We start from the raw sequence: 18,688 nt of genomic DNA, 5'->3' as shown, positions 1-18,688 counted from the left end.
CAGCTCTCACTGGTTGGTCACGTGGGCTGTGCTGCCACAGCCTCAAAAGGCAGCACTCATTGGCTGTTTTAATTAAAAGGAGACGAAACGAGGCTGGGAGGACTCAGTGCTGTGCTCACACCACCCACTGGCAGCTGCTCCACTGAGACACGGCAGATGAGATCGTTCCTTGCAGCAGATCCCACTGTTTGGGAGGATGGCAGCTTTCCTTCTCTCTGGCTGTTTGATCCAAGAGCATCCACGCTTTTTGCTTCAGAGTTTATCGTGGCATTCTCCCCAGTTTCTTTAAGTATGCTTCCTACTTCTTAAAGGATGCTTCCTACTTCTATTCAGCCTCTTTACAACAGCTCCTAAACACACCCAGAGTCCCATGGGAGAAGGGCATGGACCTTACCTGGTCCTATCCAGGCTGTGACTTCAATCTGCATGCCAAAGAAGAGCTTTCCTTTGGAGGCATTCAGTGCTTTCTCCTGGTCCTCCTGCTGCCGGAAGAACACGAGCCCATAGCGCTCCTCGGACGCGCCGTGGATCTGCACCGACGTCACCTTCCCGTACTTCTTGAATTCGTGGAAAAGTCCATCTTTAAGGCTTGTATCTAAACCAACAAATAAACATTAATACTGCAGAAACGTCACTTCTACCAGCTCAGCAGCACCATAAAAATACATGAAAAACTCTGACTGTCTTCTGAAATGTGACTTCATCCCACTTAACTCTGTGCTCACACGACTGCCCTGTTCAATTTGGGATGTTAATTTTGACAGTGTCCAAAGTTTCTTGCTGATCTTTCTCTTTTAAACCCAAGAAACTACACACATGGCTTTACATGGCTAAAGCTGGCGGTGGATGGTTTTTGCTTCTAAGAGACACCCAGCTCCAGGCAAAGAAGAAATAACAGGGATACTCTATTAAAAATCCCACAGGAATACTGTGCATAGCTGGGATGAGCTGTCTGGAGTGGAGGCTGGAGTCACACAGCGTTCAGTTCAGTCAATTCAGAAATATAACCAGGCAGATTCATCAGATTTTGCAGAATCTGACTCAGCCCCACACAATCTGAGATTTGTGGGATATTGACCTCAGCTTCGTGTCCTTTCAAGGAATATGACAGGCATTAAATCTATAGGAAGATACCAACACGTGAGGTACTCTGCTCACAAGATTAACAGATATTATTTTAGCTCAGCCAGTGCTTCTGCATCCATGAATTCTGTTAAAACTGTTTCACAACTGATGCCATGCTGGTTTTTCCTGTGGGATCTCTCCTGTGCTAAGCACAGGGAACAGGGAGCAATCATGGGCGCTCCTCAGCACGTGGTTTCCTGGGTTATTTTCCATGCAACATGCCTTTACAAATATGCTCAGGGGTGTTTTAAAGCACTCAAACTGCAACAGAAAACCCTTGCCTTTTTGGATTAAAAAATAAATTGAAGCAGGGTGAGATAAAACAATCAGTTTTAAGTTAAAAATGGGGATGTATCAGTTTTTTCCCTGGGAAAGTCCACATTACTGTTGGAAGCACCAGTTCCAGGAGCTGGAAATGCCCAGTACTTGGAGATGGGACCAGCAGGGTTTCTCACAGATGGTCACTAATTAAGCAATTTTCCCACTGTCACACAAGAAGGGAGGCAGAAGCAGGGAGAGAATCCCATCCTCAGAGGCAGCACGTGGCTGCCGTGCGTCAAAGACTCAGTTCAGGTTATCCTACCAGTCCCATCCCCTTTTCCTGTTCCCCTTTCCCGAGTGAATTCACCTGTTGAGCGCACTGGAAGATTTTGCACCTTGATCCCAAAACTCTTCCTGGGCTCATCCTTCTCCAGCGATGGGAGCAGCTGGGACGCGGGCGCGGGCACAGCCGTCGACTGCACCGAGCGCGCCGGGGACTCGTCGCTCGAGCTGCTGCTGGAGTCACTGCTGGGAATGGCATGGAGGGAAGCACAGGTGAGTGCACAGTCACCCAGGAAATGGTTATCTTATTAAAAAAGCAAAATTCCAGAGTTTCTGCTCATCCACAGGTCTTCCTCCCTTTTGTGCCCGGTTCTGTTTCTGTGCTGCTGCCTGCTATTCACACAGATTTAAGTGTCTTCCTACCAATATCCCCCTCCAAAGCCCCCAGAGGAGAAAGGCAGGGAAGTGGAATGGGGGTAAAATGTCAGGGAGATCCTGTTACCCACCCTGACAATGGTGGAGATTTAAGTAAGTGTAATGCAATGTTGGACCAGCTCAGGAGCTGTGTAAGGAAGAGTGGAGAAATACAGGGAGGATGCACAGGTCTGACAATGCCTCAAAACCCCTCCCAGCACTCTCATGTACAGGAAAGAAGTATTATTGTGCTCTCAGGCATCTTCCCTGAAAAGATCTGTACTCCCAAGAGACCACATGTGAAAATCATGGCAAGCATTCTGGTCAACTGCTTGGGAACAACCTGGATGGGTGGGGATGTCCGTGTCCCTGTCCCAGCCCACGGCCAGGGTGGAACAAGATGATCTCTAAGATCTCTTCCAGCTCAAACCACTCTAGGATTCTCTATGAACCAGCAAACACTATTTCCAGGCTCAGCCTCAATCTCCAACTCCAGACATGAAGAATTCAGACCCAAGAACACCTTTTATAAACAATAATTACAGCGGAAGAGGATTTGCATATTAGATCACAGAGGGAGTCAATCTAACCCACAGACTCAGGATCATTCGATGCTTCGAGGAGAGGCAGAAATACAGAGAATATAATGTTATTAAAGCTTGCCCAGTGGGGACACGTCATCCTGCTTCAGTGGCTCATTTCTTCCCCGAGGCACGAGGGCTCAGAACAGCGCTAAAAATAATTTTGTCTGACATAACCCCGGAGACTTTCATTCTCCATTACACGAGCAGCCTTCGAAAAAATTCTGCTGGAATTTTAACTCGGAGGCTGGAGGGGGGGAGATGTGCCACGTACTAAAATAACCCTGTCAGTCTGAAATTTGCTGCTTGATTGAATTTTTATATTCCTCTCCACATCGTATTAGAAAAACGATACGCAAGTTTATCTTTTTCTTATCTTAAATATTTCATACCCTTCTTACAAACCTTCTTGCCATTAAACCACTTAACTTTTCCATTTCTTTTCTCAGGGAAACCATTTCAGGCTTCTAGTAATTTCCAAGATTTGATTTTGTGAGCTCTTTTACTGCTTCTTTTGTGGGTGTTTTTCTTCAAACGTTCAAAAAAACCTGGTTTTCTTTCTGAACATCTTGGTGTAACAAGCACCGTGGCACATTCCCAAAAGCCCTTGGGCTCTGTCCCCATTATATTTGGAGGCGCAGAAGGGAAGACAATCTCTGTCCCAAAATACTTACAAACAATCCAGAAGGATATAAAAACAGGCCAGACCAAAATAAAACACAACAAAAAGGGTCAAAAATGCAGAAGTAATAATAAACATGAGAAACTGCTGCTGGTCTCACCCTCTCATTACAAGCCTCCCATCCCATCCAGCCACTTCACACGTTGGTGCCTTTCCCACACATTCTCCTCCTACTCCTCCAGCCCCGGAGGAGGAAGTTCAGCATCACTTTGGGAGAGGAGTGAAAATAAAGCCATGCCAGGAATGGAGTGAAAAAGTGAGTGAAAAAGTGAGTGAAAAAGTGAGCCCTTCCCCCTGCCCTGCTCTTGCCCAGGGCAGCTGCCCTGCACCACCCAACCTCTCACTTCATGGATAATAAATAACATCTCCCTTCCCAGCTACAGTCCCTTGTGCTTCCAGCAACGAATCTCCCACCATCAAGATATCCCTTCACAGCCTCATTTTTCTGCTAAATTGGTAAACTGCCTTTATTTCTGTCTCATCTGTACACCCTCCTTTTGTGCCCTCTTCATTAATGAACTATTTCATCACTGAAAGTGAAGAGTGGAGCATTTCTTCCTCATCTTTATTCCATTCCCTCTGCCATTCCACTGAATCACCAAAATGAAGTTCTTCTCTACAGCATTTTGGGAGAAAAACAAACCCAATCCCACATGAACAGGCCCTCAGTGTTCTCCAGGAGTAACATCAGCCATCGCCTGCTACTGGGAAATAAACTGACAAAGAATAGAGAAACTTCTTTAAACACAAATATAGGGCAGAGAATGTGTGTGGGGAGAAAGTGAAAATAATTCCCAAGCTGACAGCAGCTCCATGTGCTTCAGCAGCCCCTGGGAAAGGCAAAAATAGGACTTCAGGGCTGTAAAACCCTCTGCCCCGTGCCCATTTCCACTTTCCCTTCTCACATCTTGATGATCCTAAAGCCCTTAGAATTCCAGTGTGCTGAGATTGTATCTCTCGAGCAAGAGGCTTGATTTGAGCAGTGCTTTAGAATGGAGACAGGCTATTTTTACAGTTTGGGGGTTTTTTTTTATGAGGATATTAAAAATATGGAGCATACTGTTAAAATCACAGCATTCCACTAGAGAAAAAATATTATCTCGGGATAATACCATTAGATATCCAAGTGATGACAAAGCAGTGCAACAGGGTGATAAATTCTACAAAGGAGCCTGAATTCTGTGCAACTTTGGGAAACAAGGATCATACTGGTAACTTCCATTTCTCCAGGGAGTTTTAAGGATATGTGTCCCTTAGCAAAGCAAGACTTTCTGAGACATTCCAGAAAAAAAAAAGTCATTATTTCCTGACTATTTTTAGACAAGAAAAAAAATTATTGCAAGAACAATCCCTCCTTTCTTTAGGGAAATCCCCATCACTTTTCCAATTGAAGAAACATGGATATAATAATTCAAAAGTAAGTCAAAGGTTTGATGTTCTGTGAATGGGAGAATGATGGAAGAGTTAATTATAGCTGCTGTGTCACCCAGTTATAGCTCACAGCACAATCAAAATAAAGCATCTGACAGGGAATTATGTGGAGTCTTGAGCAGCAAAATACAACTCTTTTTCAGCTTTAAAAATATACAGATCTGAAGCCTGAAAGCTGCTCAAGGACAAGTTCCCAGAATATTAAAATGAGAATATGGCTTTGCTTTTCCCTGTGAGTAATTTTGAAAACAACCACCCGTTGCCAACGCAGAAAATAAGTTATTAAAAATTCTTCTGGCAAAAGCGGGTTCATAAAGCTTTTAGAATGAGCTAGGGAAATTTTAACACTGGAACATAACAGGATAAAACAACAACTCTGATAATCTCCTCCTTAAAAGTATTCCAAGCATCAATAGGTTTTGGGGCAGGTCAAAAATGGCACAAAAATAGCTCTGAAACTTCATTTTGGGCTTCCGCTAGCAGCAGTAAACCCGGGGTGATTTTTTCCAGAAGCCAGAGCGTGCTCTGGCACTCAGCCTTTTCCCAACACGGGAGAACCTGCTCTTCCACATCGCTGTGAAGTCAGCAGAGCAGAATGCCAGCACGCCGAGGAACTAATCTCCAGAGCTGTCACAACACACGCGCGGCGCCGGGAGGGAGCTGGGAACCAACGCTGCTCCCGGAACGTGGCACCGCCGGGGAACAGTCTGAGCGCTGAACCAGCAGCTCAGATGCTCTTTTGTCCAGCCCTGATACTTCTAAAATCAGTTTCGCTCTACGGTATCACAGCGTTGAAGAAAAATTATTTTTGTATTTTCTTGTCGGCAAAATCAGATGGGAAAATTGAGCAATAAGAGAGATTGTTCTTAATGAAACAAGGGGTGGACATAAAATAAGCAGTGCATTGATTTTTTCTGATTTTAATCACTGGAGAAAATGCAATATGAGTTGTTTATCCAGAATTAATGTCACTTGATATAAAAAGTCTACAAACACAAGAATGTGGAGATTTACTTTTCTAGTCCACCTCAATATTAGCTTGTGATTTTCATGCTGTAAAGTTATAAAAACTAAATCCAGATCTGTTGAATTACATGCCTTTCAAGTAGAATATAAAATACAACTGACAAAAGAGTGGATGGAATGGAATCTACATGCACTTTACTACAGGTGTAGTTTACAAGCCCTTTTAAAACACTTATTGGCATTCCATGATTACCTATAAGGATGTGTGTTCTTACTCACACTATTTATGTGTCCATTTTTTATAAATCATGATAAAATCTATTAATGACTTACAATATTTATCTATGTATCTATTTTCCATTAATCAATATTAAACTTGTTCATAATCCAATTTAAATTTTATCCACATGGGCTGATTCTCAAAGACTCAACTTGTAATAATCCAGCCATGAGATTCAGACTCAAATACATCTGGTTTCATGGAATATCCTGTGTTGGAAGGGACCCACAAGGATGGTGGGGCCCCATTCCTGGTCTCAGTACATTGCAGCTCATTTAGCGCACAGAATTTTCCTTTGCTCAGTTCTAAATGCAAAGATGACATTTCAAATCCTGGAATCCCACAAACCACTCCTCATTTCTAGAGAAATTTCTCATTTTCAGGCAATTCCACTTTGCAGGCCTAGCGGTGATGAAGTTACGCCGGGTTTACGTGTGAGAAATGAAAGCACCGAGCGGAGAACACAAAGCCAGCTGTCCTTTGTTCCCACAAAAGGAGATAAAAGAGAGGCTCCAAGCCCCTGCTTGGAACGGGAGACCTGCTGCTTCCCCTCAATGGCAGCGGCGCTGCATCAAGGGATCTCACAACCTGCCCTGCACCCTCCTGCAATTTTAAAATGTGGCACAATTGTCATTTCTGCCCGTTGATTTATTTGAGAGCGGTGAGTCAGCTGCAGGCTGGGGGCTCCCCACGAGCGGCAGGCGGGAAACAAAGCTGGAAACACGGCTGGAAACACGGCTGGAAACACGGCAGCCGCCGTGGAGGATAAAGCAGAGGGAAGCTTTAACATCCTGCGGGCGCTGAGCTGCCAATGCAGGTTTAAAAAAGCAAAACAAAACCAACCTGCTGTTGCCCAGAAAAGCAACTGTGAAAGCTGTGACTGCCCAGTCCCTGAAGTGTCCAAGGCCAGGTGGGACAGGGCTTGGAGTAACCTGAGGCAGGGGTGGAATGAGATGGGTTTTAAGGTGCCTTCCAACCCAAACCATTCCAGGATTCTGTCATTCCATGATTCCAACCTCTATAGCTGGAGCAAGTTAAAAACAAAGCCACCTAAAACCAGTTTAAAACCTTTGCATTTTTCATGCCTAACTTCAGCTGTGAAAAATGTAAAAATTAATACTTAAATTTTTTTTTTATAACTGACTTCAAAAACTGTTTCTCCAGACCTGGTGAAGCATCCAGGATTTTTTATTTTTACAGAAAATATGCGGAATGATCACTTTTTCCCTGCCAAAATTAACTTGAAATCAGGAATTCTGCCTGGCTCAGCTCGACTCAACACCCTGTCAGAATAATCTCCGAGTGCAGATTATCTCCTAGAAAGATCTACTGAGGACAGGCTCCATCCCTGCTGACGGAGGGTTATTCTCACGGCTGATGTCAGCAGCAGATTCCCAAGCCGGGTCAGGAAATCCAAAGTTAACATACAGTCATCTCTGAACGGAAGAACAGGAACCCTCGGGTTTTCTCCCTGTCCCTCCCTTTCCAGATCCAAGTTAAGTCACCACAGATGATCTCCATGCACAGAACACCGGCAGTGACAGTGTTGTATGATCAGCTCTATCCAGAAGACACAAATCCTTGGGATACTTTATAGGCTTTGGAAGAAAAAAAAAACAAACCTGCTGGTTAGATTTCCTCAACTTGGGAAAACAGCACTAGAAAATTGCTCCAAGTTTCCTGAATGTACCGGTGTGTTATTTGGAAATAAAAAGAATTAAAAAGACCTGATTACTGCCAGCCAACACCCACAAAAAACTGATAGCAACTGCTTAAAATAAAAGCTTAAAAAATGCACTGTACTCCATTCTAGCAATGGACTAAAGGATCTTCACCTGTGAAACACTTCAACTTCTGGATGGAAAATTATACTTTGGAGCAATATATGCACAAGGCTATTACAGACTGGTATTTCTGACCTACTCATAACTATAACATGAACCTAAGAAGATATTTACCCAGAATTTCCCCTGTTCTCTACACACATGTAAGTAAAAAACGCACATCAAATCACACAGGACAGCAGTAGGCCATTCCCACAAAACTCCTGACACCACCCTGTTAATCCAACAATCCAGGTGGCTGTCCTGCCACACTCAAGCAGGAATCAAAGAATCCCAGAAGGGGACCCTAGAGATCATCTCATTCCAACACCCTGCCACAGGCAGCAATAACCACAATGAAAATTACAGAGGTCTGGGCACACCGACCTTAACTCCTTATCAGAGCTGATTCCAACACTGACCTAAATATCCAAGCAAGCAGCAGGCAGTTGTTCTGTACACATGACACGTCCCACACCAGGGCATTTGTATGGGAAAAAAAACATTTCACACACCTGCGGAAATAAATACAAGGGGTTTTTCCCTCCTTCAAAGGAGTTGTTGAACCTGAAGTTGAAGACGTCAGAAAACCCAGTCCAACCTCTGAGGTTGGTTTGTATGAAGAGATCAAGAGGAAACGAGCCGTCACCGCATTCTGCCAACGGCAGGCGCGCGCTGAAGGGGCTCAGCCCACACAGGGAAACCACGAAGAACCCGAACCCCTTCCTCCATGTGCAAACAAGGCTTTCCACTGGAAACATGGATATAAGAGGAAGGGCAGAGAAAGCCACCTAAACATTCCCTCAGTGTAATTACCCTGTGCCCATCACCCCGGCCTCGGCCCTCTGGAGCAAAGCTCGCCGGGATGGGATTCTGTGACATTCTTGGCACCCGTTCAAGCCGCTGAGAACTCGCCACCCAAGGAACTTTGGTTTGTGCATGTCACACACTCTGCAGTATTTAACAGCACTCAGCTATGATACAACAATCCACCGAGAGGGGGGAAAGGTCAGTGCTGCACAGAAACAGAAACAGCCACAAAAAGCATGCAACAGATAAAACCAGCATTTACAACTCTAAAGAGAGATCATTAAATACTGCAGACTAATGAAACAAGGACATCCTCCTTCCCTTAACTTTTTCTGCTTTACCACGCCCAGAGAGAAGACTACAATGATCTCCTGCTGGGCTGGAATCCTAAATCCAAAGAAACAAAATTAAATGATGTTTGAGGGCCATGGGAAAGCAACACAACTGTGACAAATCAATGTCCTTTACATCACCAACTAACACACACTGTTGCTGTATTTATTTCAGTCTCTGACCAGCAAGTCTTTGAAGACACAGCCTCCAGGTACTATTTACCATATATTTATCCTAAGCCAAGTGAGTGGCTTATTAACATTCCATTTGCATTTCTGTGACAGGCCATGTATAAATATATATAAATATATTTACGTCAGTTATTTTATCCTGATGTCTGACACCTGATCTTTGATTAAAGTCTGAAATGAATCATGGAGAAGATGGAGATGTTGCTCAGAAGGATGGACTACTCCCACCCCCAAAACCACCTTCCCCTGCAGCCCTCAGAGCCTTGGGCTCCTTTTAATTCTGCCCTGCAACTAAATAACCCATTATAATTGCTAAAAATATGTATGTTTATATTAATCTCTGTCTGGCTGAGGACACTGTGCCCAACCCACAGTCGGTGTTGTCACCTCGCTCCTTGACCTACGTCCCCCTGTCCTTGGGCTTGAACTTCGTGCACCAAGAATTAAAAACATTAACCTGGAGGGAAAAAAAGTGTTGGTTACAAACACACTGGCCTATCTCTGGAGCCAAGAGCTGACTCAGCACTGACAACAGCTTCCCACTGCTGGGGAGAAGCTGCTCAATGCCTGCACTCCCCACGCTGGCAGGTGGATGTGGATGGGTTTGGTGTTGAATTTGGGAGCAGCTGGAGTTACCTGCCTGCCCAGCCAATGCCTCTTTGAACCAGGGATGCTCCCTGGGAACAGTGGGATTGCTCATGCTCCAAAAGAAGCCCTGGGAAGCTGAAGGAAATGCTTTCTCAGCAAACGGCCACGGTGACGGAGCTCGGCGCTGGGAAAGATAAAAGTCATCGAGGCCTTGAGGGTGAAGTACAAAGCAGCTCTTCAGCTCTGCTTTCCCACAATTAAACTTCCACCGATGCAAAGAGGGAAGAAAGAGGGTGGGTGTGAGAATGGGTGAGCAGGATGAGCCTCTGTGAAGCCCTGGGTCAAGGTCCCTCGTGAGAAGCCCTGCTGCAGCCACCCAGAACTGCCACCTCCTCCAGCCACGCTCCAAATTATTCCAAGCAATGCCAGCACATGCCTGAGGAAGTGCTGCTGCTCCAGGCAGGGATCAGGCAAAAGTTGGCCAAAACCAGAGTAATTGTGTTAAAGGGAAGAGCTTTTGCCACCTATCTGCTGATGATCTAAATTAGTATTTTGTAACTGACACTTCAGAGCACGTGAGATCTTTGGACAAAAGCTGTATTTTAGTACCAGGTTCATGGGAGGCTGTCTTAACATCCACTGCAGATGGAAAAGGAAGGTATGAAGAGGCCAAGGCTTTGCCCAAGGTCATTCCATGAATCACAGAGGGAACTGCCTGAGGAATTTGATCTCCGGGCTCACGGGTGGCCAAGAATTTTCAAAATACCAAGAAAGCAGCACAGAATCATTCAAGCTGGAAGAGAGCTCCATAATCATCAAGCCCAATATTTAAAGGCAGTTTCCTCAATAACAGCACTGCTTTCATGAAGGGACCTACTCAGCATCCTAGGAAAAAACACCAAACTCTACTCCAAGTGCTGCCTAAGAGCCAGGAGAGTCAAATGCCATTGAAAATGTAACCACCACTGCATCCAAGTAGGCTGCTACACATTTACTCAAGGAGCAAAAAGTAACCTCTTTTGCCTTAAGAGCCCTGTCAAATGAATTCCTGGGAATAAACACTTCTAAGTACAATTTTAAAACCATTTGGCATTGACTAAGTGTTGAGCACTGGGCATCTTTCAGAAGAAAAGCCTTTTTCAGACATATGCTAGAACAAAAAAACCCCAGCACTGATTCACCTCTAGGTTACTGCAGTTACTTTTTAACATAAAGCTGCCAGAAGATCACGGCAAGCAGCCCCATAGAATTAATTCTGTCTTCATGTTTTAGAAAAGCATCACACCTTGCCTTAAAAAAACCAAGCCAGGCACTATTTGCATGCACTGCCTCCTCCCAACCCAAGGCAGGGAGTTTTTTTAGCAATATACAAAACACCATTTGTTGAAATTCTTGATTTGGAGCAGTTTTGAAATGGTGCATCCTCTCCTATAAACAGAATTGTTCCTGAGATGGGAGCTGCAATGGAAGGCATGCCAAGATACACAGCTGAGCTACAATGCCGCTTAAGTAAATTTGGGAACATGCAAAGCTTAATATAGAAATTCCCTTTATGGCAGATAACGCCATGGAAGTTTAGTACTTCTAAAAATGGTCACTTATTGTCCAAAGAGAGAAATCCAAATGGAAATGGACAGGGCAACCCTAGCTCTCCATTCAAAATAAATCCATTTATCAAGGGTGTTTTTCAAAGAGAATTTCTATTCCCTTACATCTTAGAATCATAAAATACTCCTTCTGATCTAAGATTCTAATAGAATCTTCAACAGCCTTTCAAAGAAACACCAAAGAGATGAAGGGAAGAATAATTTTGGAGGCCCTTTTTTTTTAATGCCCCCTTTTAGACCAACAACAGAGACTGGAGGAATCACAGGAGAGCTCTGTAAAACCAGAATGGGAGCTGCTGTTCTGGAGTAAAGGACTACTTAAAATGGAAGGCCTGGGAAAAAAAAAAAAAGTCATTTCTGTGATCTCAGGCAGCATAAATTATAGAGAGAAGACATTTGATGAGTTCTATGCTAAGGATTAATTTGCCATTTAAAAATGCAGGGAACAGATGGATCTCTTGGCTAGGACTATATTTGGGAATTACTTCATTTTGCTGCCCACATGCAAATAAAAATACAACTAAAAGTAGAAGTTTTTGTGAGCTTTCACATGGGTAGAAAACACTGAAGTAATGAAAATAAAACCAAAAAGAAAATGTCTGTATGAAATAGGTACAGGTGCCACAGCACCTATTGTGGATCTGCAGTGGTGGGGGAGAGAATGTGATTTTACTTTGTTGATCAACTATGGAGAGTAATGCCAGGCTTAAAGAGCAAATTTAAGAGAAAAACAACTCCAAACCAACCCAGCAAAACCCGTATCATATGACAGTGTTTGTCACTTCAGAGGAACTTCTGAGAAAGCACCTTGCTGTAACTTAATTCCATGGAATTTGTTAGGATTTAGCGATTACATCTCCACACACGGTCAGAAGTCCAGGGATTCTCTTTCCCAAAAGCCTGGGCCAGTTCCACCGCACTTACCAGGGATCACAAAGCACGGGTGAGAACTTAATTTGCGAGAAAAAATCCATAAGTAGGGGAAAATCCAGAAGGAAATGCCTTACACCTCCCTGGACCGCGTACAGCCCCGGCCTCCACCCGGCATGGCAGCAGCTGGGGAAGGAGGAGCAGCGCGAGGCAATCCCGCTGGCACTGCGAGGGCACAGCATGGAAGAAAAGTCCTCTGAGGGACTCCCACAGGCAAAGCCTGTGAGCTTCCTTTATGGGAGCCAGTGCTTTCAAACCCCCAAACCATAGCAGCCACACGTACAGGGTAAGTAAGCACCTTCCTTTTTTCCATGTGATTTCTCAAAGTTCGAGATAAACTGCGTATTAAAAAGCAAACCCAACATCAACTCCTGAGACAGCTGTTAGATACCATCTCTGTTTCTCCTCTAGCAACACAACGAGCCTTTCTCCTCCCTCTCTCCATCTCAGAAACAAACAAACTGAAAATTTCACCCAGCAAAGCCGCGAGTGGCGCAGGACGTCCTCGGCGTATTCCCAGACTCCGGAACCGGGGTAAGCACAGCTCCAAGCGCGTTTAGAAAACAAAGAGGAACAGAAAATCTGTACTAACCCGACAGCCTCCTTTCTGTGACTATTCATCCTTCACAATCCAACAGGACACATCAGCCAGTAAACAAACATGGAAGGGAGGGACCAACTTCAAAGCAAGTGTGTAAATCTTACATAATTTGAGGGTTTGAGATCTTGCAGCAACCTCTTACCCAACGAGGTGTCAGATGATCCAAGGAGGTCAGACCTGTAGCAGCCACAGTAAGTAGGACACTCTGCACCTCACTCTGCCCAGCCCGGCACTGTCTGTCCACAGGGACCTGGGGCTGGGCATTCTTGGGAATTCACTTTCAGGAGGAGAACAGTGCCTTTCTTTCAAGTGTTATCACGCCAGAAAAGCTCTTAAATGGATGAAAGATAATAAATACGTGAATGCCCTTAGAGCTGGGATCTGCTGGAGATGTGTTTCAATTATTTTTGATTTTTAAACTGTTTTATGAGGTTCTCATACTTTTGCCCAGATAGAAAACCAATGATTTCTGGACATCTGCAGAGAACACCCCACAACCATGGAAGAAATGAGGATACAGGCCTGAAAACTACTTCCCTCTTGTAGAAAGGATTTTCTAAGAGATACTTTTCCTGCCATCCTGGATTTCCAAGTGTCTTCTAACCAAAACCATCGCTTTGAGCTAAATAAAGCAACTGAGCACTGAAGCCCAGACATTTCTCAAAGAGAAGGAATTAAAAGGCTCCACGTCTCGCTTCTCCAGACAGCAGAGTGCACTCACGGCTGGAAGGACCAGGAAACAAAGGAACAGGTCCCCTACCTTTGTTATGGGCCACTTGCGAGGAAGGATCACAGAGAAGTCCAGTTTCTTAATGCCAAAGCTATTTTTGTTCTTATATTAGGCATTTAACGAATACTCATGCAAAGACCTTATTCACACGGCATCTACACAGTGCATGTCTCCCTGCTCCTCCTTTTGGAAACTCAGCTTCCCTTCAAGATTTAAACAAAATTTGGACCACACCCCAACACATATAAATTTTTTCTCCTCTACAGGACACATCGAAGCCCTCACCTCTCTCCCGAGCCTGTGATTTTCCACTCAAGAGCCACGCTGCCTTCTCCTCTCCGAGCAGCATTAGGAGCTGACCACAAGGATCTGCAGTGGGATCCCTAATCTGCTGCTAAGAAGCTTTTGCACTTAAACCCTTGATGCCATCATTAGTGGTTTCGGCACTCACAGCGTCACAGCCAGACTGCGCTCAGTGCCGGGATGATGAGGGCAAAGCTAAGCGCATCAGGTACGCAGTTAATTCAATGGGCAAAGATTAGGGGATGATACTATTTTTTATTTTTTCCCCAATAAGGCTTATTTACTATTAATTCCCATCCTGTGACTTTATTGAAGTACAGCATGTTCCACCCGAGATTGTTTGTAAAGTTAACGCCCAAGTCGCATCGCTACGCCTGGAGGAGACCTGTTCTCCCAGCCCTCAGGTTTTACAGGGAAGGTTCTCTCTGCATCCACGCCTCTGGCAGAGCCAGAAACATCCTCTTTGGGGAAAAAAAACCCAAAACAAAACCAACAAATCACTGTATTTGCAAGTTCGAAGGGAGGTGGTGTCTAGGCTTTAATTGGAACACGTATGGCTGAGCCCAGGCAGTGGCTGGATTTTTTGATCACTGTAATGACTGGTATTTTTTCAAGAAGCGTTCAATACAGCCTTCCTCTTCTGCTATTCATCCCTCCATGTGAATATTCATCAGAAATTATTAAACTGCCCTTTATTCCCAAGGTCTGTGTGATGGGGATGCTCCCCCCCAGCTCTGGTGCCTGTGTCTCCATCACTGCTGCAGATAAGCACTTCCAGGCTGCGATCCTCTAATCTATTTTAGCCATGATTCACATCCGAGCTGTGTGTCTCCCAAGGAAAGGCGAATCTGGACTGCTCATGCAGAGGGAGGCAGCCACCACAGCCCACGGCACCACACGTTTCCCTGTTTTCCTTGGCTTTCTCGGGGCTGGTTTCCCCTTGCTCCCCCAGCGTGCAGCAGGAAGGGAACACATTTCTCTTCCTGCCTCCAGGATCCCTCAGACTAAGCCTGGCTTCTGAGCAGTAACATGGGCAGCTTCAACTTCCCTGACCTCAGCTAATTCTTTCCTTCCCTCAGCCTACTCAAGATGATTAAGCAAAATACTTGGAAGGAAATCAAAGCCTTAAAAATGCAATTAGAAGTGACCATTTTGTTAATACGCACACGCACAACCCCAAAGTCAAACTCAATCCAACAGCACCTGACCTTTGGGAAAACAGCAATTTTTAGCAGCTCCCATGGACTTAAGGAATAGCCCAAAGTCTCCCACAACGCTGGTGGGAGCAGTGCTGTCCACATAGCTCAGGTTTTCCCCACTATTCCTAAAAAAGGAGGTTAAGAAGACATGAAATTGCAAATTCTCACACCAGACACTGGCTCCCGCAGACCTACAGCTGTCCAGGGGTGACTTAAAAATATCATTTATAATACACATCCTTCCACACACCCAGATCTTTCTCCCCCAGCTGAGGAAAAAGCAAGTTCACCGGAGGGTCTAGAATCAGCTGCCACAAATCTCATATTCTCCAGCAAAGATTCTGATCTCATTGCAAGAAGCCTTTAAAGCATTGAAATAATAATAATGTCTTTAACAACAATAAAGTTGTTTGAAATCATCAAAACAGTTATCATAGTAATAAAAGAGAAATATTTTTCTAGGGCAATTTCCACTTCACCCATCCACAACATGATATATTTTTAAGACTCCTTTCCTGAAATTAACTTGAAAAAAGGTTTGTTTTTTTTTCCTCTGCCTGTAAAGAATCAAATGCACTTTGAGAAAGCAGCAGTTGAGCTTCTGGGCCCTGACAGAGAAACAAAGGCTGACAGCCCAGATTTAGATAAACACCTACTTCTGCACATTTAGGAAGAGGCTTAATTGCTTTTCACTTAGAGCCAGCAATTACCAACTATTACTGGGAGTGCAGCAGTGGTGGGGGTATTAATTGCAGCCAAATGTCCACTCTTTTTGGGCAGCTCATGCCAAGAAAATTAAATACTAAATAAAGAAGAAATTAAACCCCCTCTTAGTTATAACGTTTTAAAGTATTTTATTGTCTGTTTATATGTAAGGGGGGGGAGGTGGGGGTAGGTTCTCCCAGAGGGGCCAACAAAGATAGAATTTCTATTTAATTTTGAAATTGTGTCAAATCACGGCAGAGGTGGCATTAGGATGTTGGGGCAGGCTTCAAAATCGCCCTTTTGGGGGATTTTTGGGGCTGTATCCTCCAGCGAGGAAACCAGTGCTTAACTTCTAGAGCGAGCAGAGCATTTAAGGTTTAAAACAAATAAATAAACAACCTAAAATAGGTTGAGAGGGAAAGAGGGTGGTTCTCCCGCCTCAGAGCCGGCTCTGACACAGCCGCTGCTACTTCATTTCTCTGCGCTGTGTGAGGGGAAAACCTTCACGCAGGAGCGAGAGCTGCTCCAGTGATAAGGTGGGGGAGGGATTCTATATATTTTTTTTTAATTTAAAAGGCTTTTTTTTGTGGCAATGGCGGTGTTTTTCCGCGGGGCTCGGGCGGCCCCGCCCCGGGGGCGGCGCGGCAGCCCCGGCCGGCTCCCGCCGGCTCAGACCGGTTCTCAGCGCAAACAACCGCCCCCCGCCCGCCGGGGCACCACGGCGGCGAACCCCCGCTTATTCCTCCAGAAACACCCGCTTTTCCTGCAGCAACACCCGCTTTTCCTGCAGCAACACCCGCTCTCCCCCCACAAAACACCCGCTTCTCCCTCAGAAACACCCGCTCTCCCCGCCCCCCTGAAACAACCGGGTGAGGCGACTCTGCGGCCGCGCCGCCATTACAGCGGCGGGCGCGCTCCGCCGGCTGTGAGGCGAGAGAAAGCGGCGGGGTTTTCGGAGCGAGATAAAAATCTTATTATGCAACGCACATTTTTCATAGATTATTGCCGAGTCCAGGGCTAAGGTAATGCGGGCTGTCAGCAGCTGGGGCGAGAGGCTGAGGGACAAGCGGGCTGCGGCCGCTCCCTGCCAAGGGCGCCGAGGCACCATTTCTTCACCATCCGTGAGGAGAACTTTGATATATCACACGTTATTTTTTTTTTTCCACAGAAGGATCTATTTATGTGATTACACATGCACAGGTACGTCTTTTTCGGCATATCTGGAGTATAAAGGTTTGCTTTCTGTATTATAATCTCTCCAAAGCCATCTGAAAACGTTCTGCCTGTGCTCAATCTCAAGAAACCCGATACAGTCCCAAGGGTAAAAAAAGCCACGTTTAAAGGATGGTCTCGGTTATATTTAGCTGAGCAGCAGCGCAGGCTGACACGAGCAGAAACACAAGGAAGAACAAAGTGAAAACGCTCGACAGTTGTTAACAAAAACCTGCGAGTATCTGAGGTGGATTTTTTTCTAAATTTTCCTTTCCCTAATTCACATTTTGCCGCGCAGAGAGAACATTAAAGCAGCATATGGGTTTATGTGAACAAAAGGTAAGGATGAGGTGTTTCACCTGACTCTTGACAGGATTTACTGTTGCCTTTGTGCAATGGAAAAGGCCTCCTACTCTAAGAAATTCTTTAATTTTCTTTTATAAATCTTAACCTAATTCTTTTCCCATACAAACACGAGCCTGCTCAACCCTGTCGTTCTACCAGAAGAGATTAAAATTTTTCAGCTCATCTCTACAGTACCAAATGTATGTAAGAATTATTTAACCTCGACAAAAGCCATCTCACAGAGGCTTCAATAAAGACTAAACAGCTACATTTAACCCCATTGTTCCTGATTTTTCATCTGTCCTCAGCACAGGCATCTCCAAACCCACTCAAAATCCCAAATCCCAGCTAAATCACTGATTCATCACTTCTGGCAGCCAACGACACTGGAAGGAGGAGATGAAGACAATGGTAGAGAAAGGTTTGCATTATGTAATGAAACTAAAACTCACTTTTTTCTACTTTCACTTCAGTTGTTGAAACAGGGTAGGAAAGTCCCTGACTAAATAAAATACACAGGAGGTTTCAGGGAGCCTGTTTTTCCCATGATTAAAATTCTCTTGGCAGTATTTTTCATCAGTTTATTTCAATATTAAGACACACACATATTCCATTCCAATGGTAATTCCTTGCTCCAGAAAGAATTTCATCACAGAGAAATCTAAAATTAAAACCAATCTCTAATTACCTTCTGCCTTGCCCACTTGTCACGAGAACTTTAAATACAGCTATCAGAATTACAAAAAAAAATTCCCTTTCAAATATCTCTGAGTGCAACTTCTTCCTGTTTCTTGATTTCAGGAAGACTGGAATAACTGTGCTCACATAGATCTTGGTGAATATAAAACCAGTGTTGTATCTAAGCTGAAAATGCTCTTTTAATTTCCCAATTTCTATTTCATATTACAAGCTATAGAGAAATAGTCATCTAAGTAATTATTCATCCAACTCCAGCATCCTGGATATGAGACAACCAAACAAACACTCTTAAAAATAAATTAAAGGCAACTACATTACACATTATAGGAAATTATTCATTTAACTGGTAAATCCCCCAGCATCCTCCACATCAGACAACTGAATAAACACTCTTAAAAAATAAATTAAAGGCCAAGGGAAACCTCAGGTCGCTTATCTGCAGATGGAACACGTGGGGTGTTCAGGCTTTCACAGCCTGAACATCACCTACAGGAAATCAAACACTTCTGCCTGGGTTTTTGTAAATGAATTTGAACCCCATCCCAACAATTTTTAGGAGTGAAATGCTCCACTCTCAGCACTGGGTGGTT

At 44.5% G+C, this 18,688-nt stretch overlaps 1 protein-coding gene across 3 annotated transcripts in view; it reads right to left on the bottom strand.

Annotated features, from left to right (window-relative positions):
- Window positions 1-18,688, bottom strand: part of SPEN (spen family transcriptional repressor) — a 66,535-nt gene that overhangs the window by 22,094 nt on the left and 25,753 nt on the right. For all 3 annotated transcript variants that reach the window (XM_036396050.2, XM_036396051.2, XM_036396052.2), the window contains exons 4-5: window positions 1,754-1,914; window positions 395-595 (exon numbers count right to left, since the gene is read on the bottom strand). In XM_036396050.2, coding sequence (XP_036251943.1) covers window positions 395-595; window positions 1,754-1,914 — 362 coding nt within the window. The remainder of the gene's footprint in view (window positions 1-394; window positions 596-1,753; window positions 1,915-18,688) is intronic.

The sequence above is a fragment of the Molothrus ater genome, chromosome 23, assembly GCF_012460135.2.
Source record: "Molothrus ater isolate BHLD 08-10-18 breed brown headed cowbird chromosome 23, BPBGC_Mater_1.1, whole genome shotgun sequence".
NCBI classification, from domain to species: domain Eukaryota; kingdom Metazoa; phylum Chordata; class Aves; order Passeriformes; family Icteridae; genus Molothrus; species Molothrus ater.
Note: the sequence above shows the minus strand (reverse complement) of the source record. Positions and strands in the feature narration are given on the sequence as shown.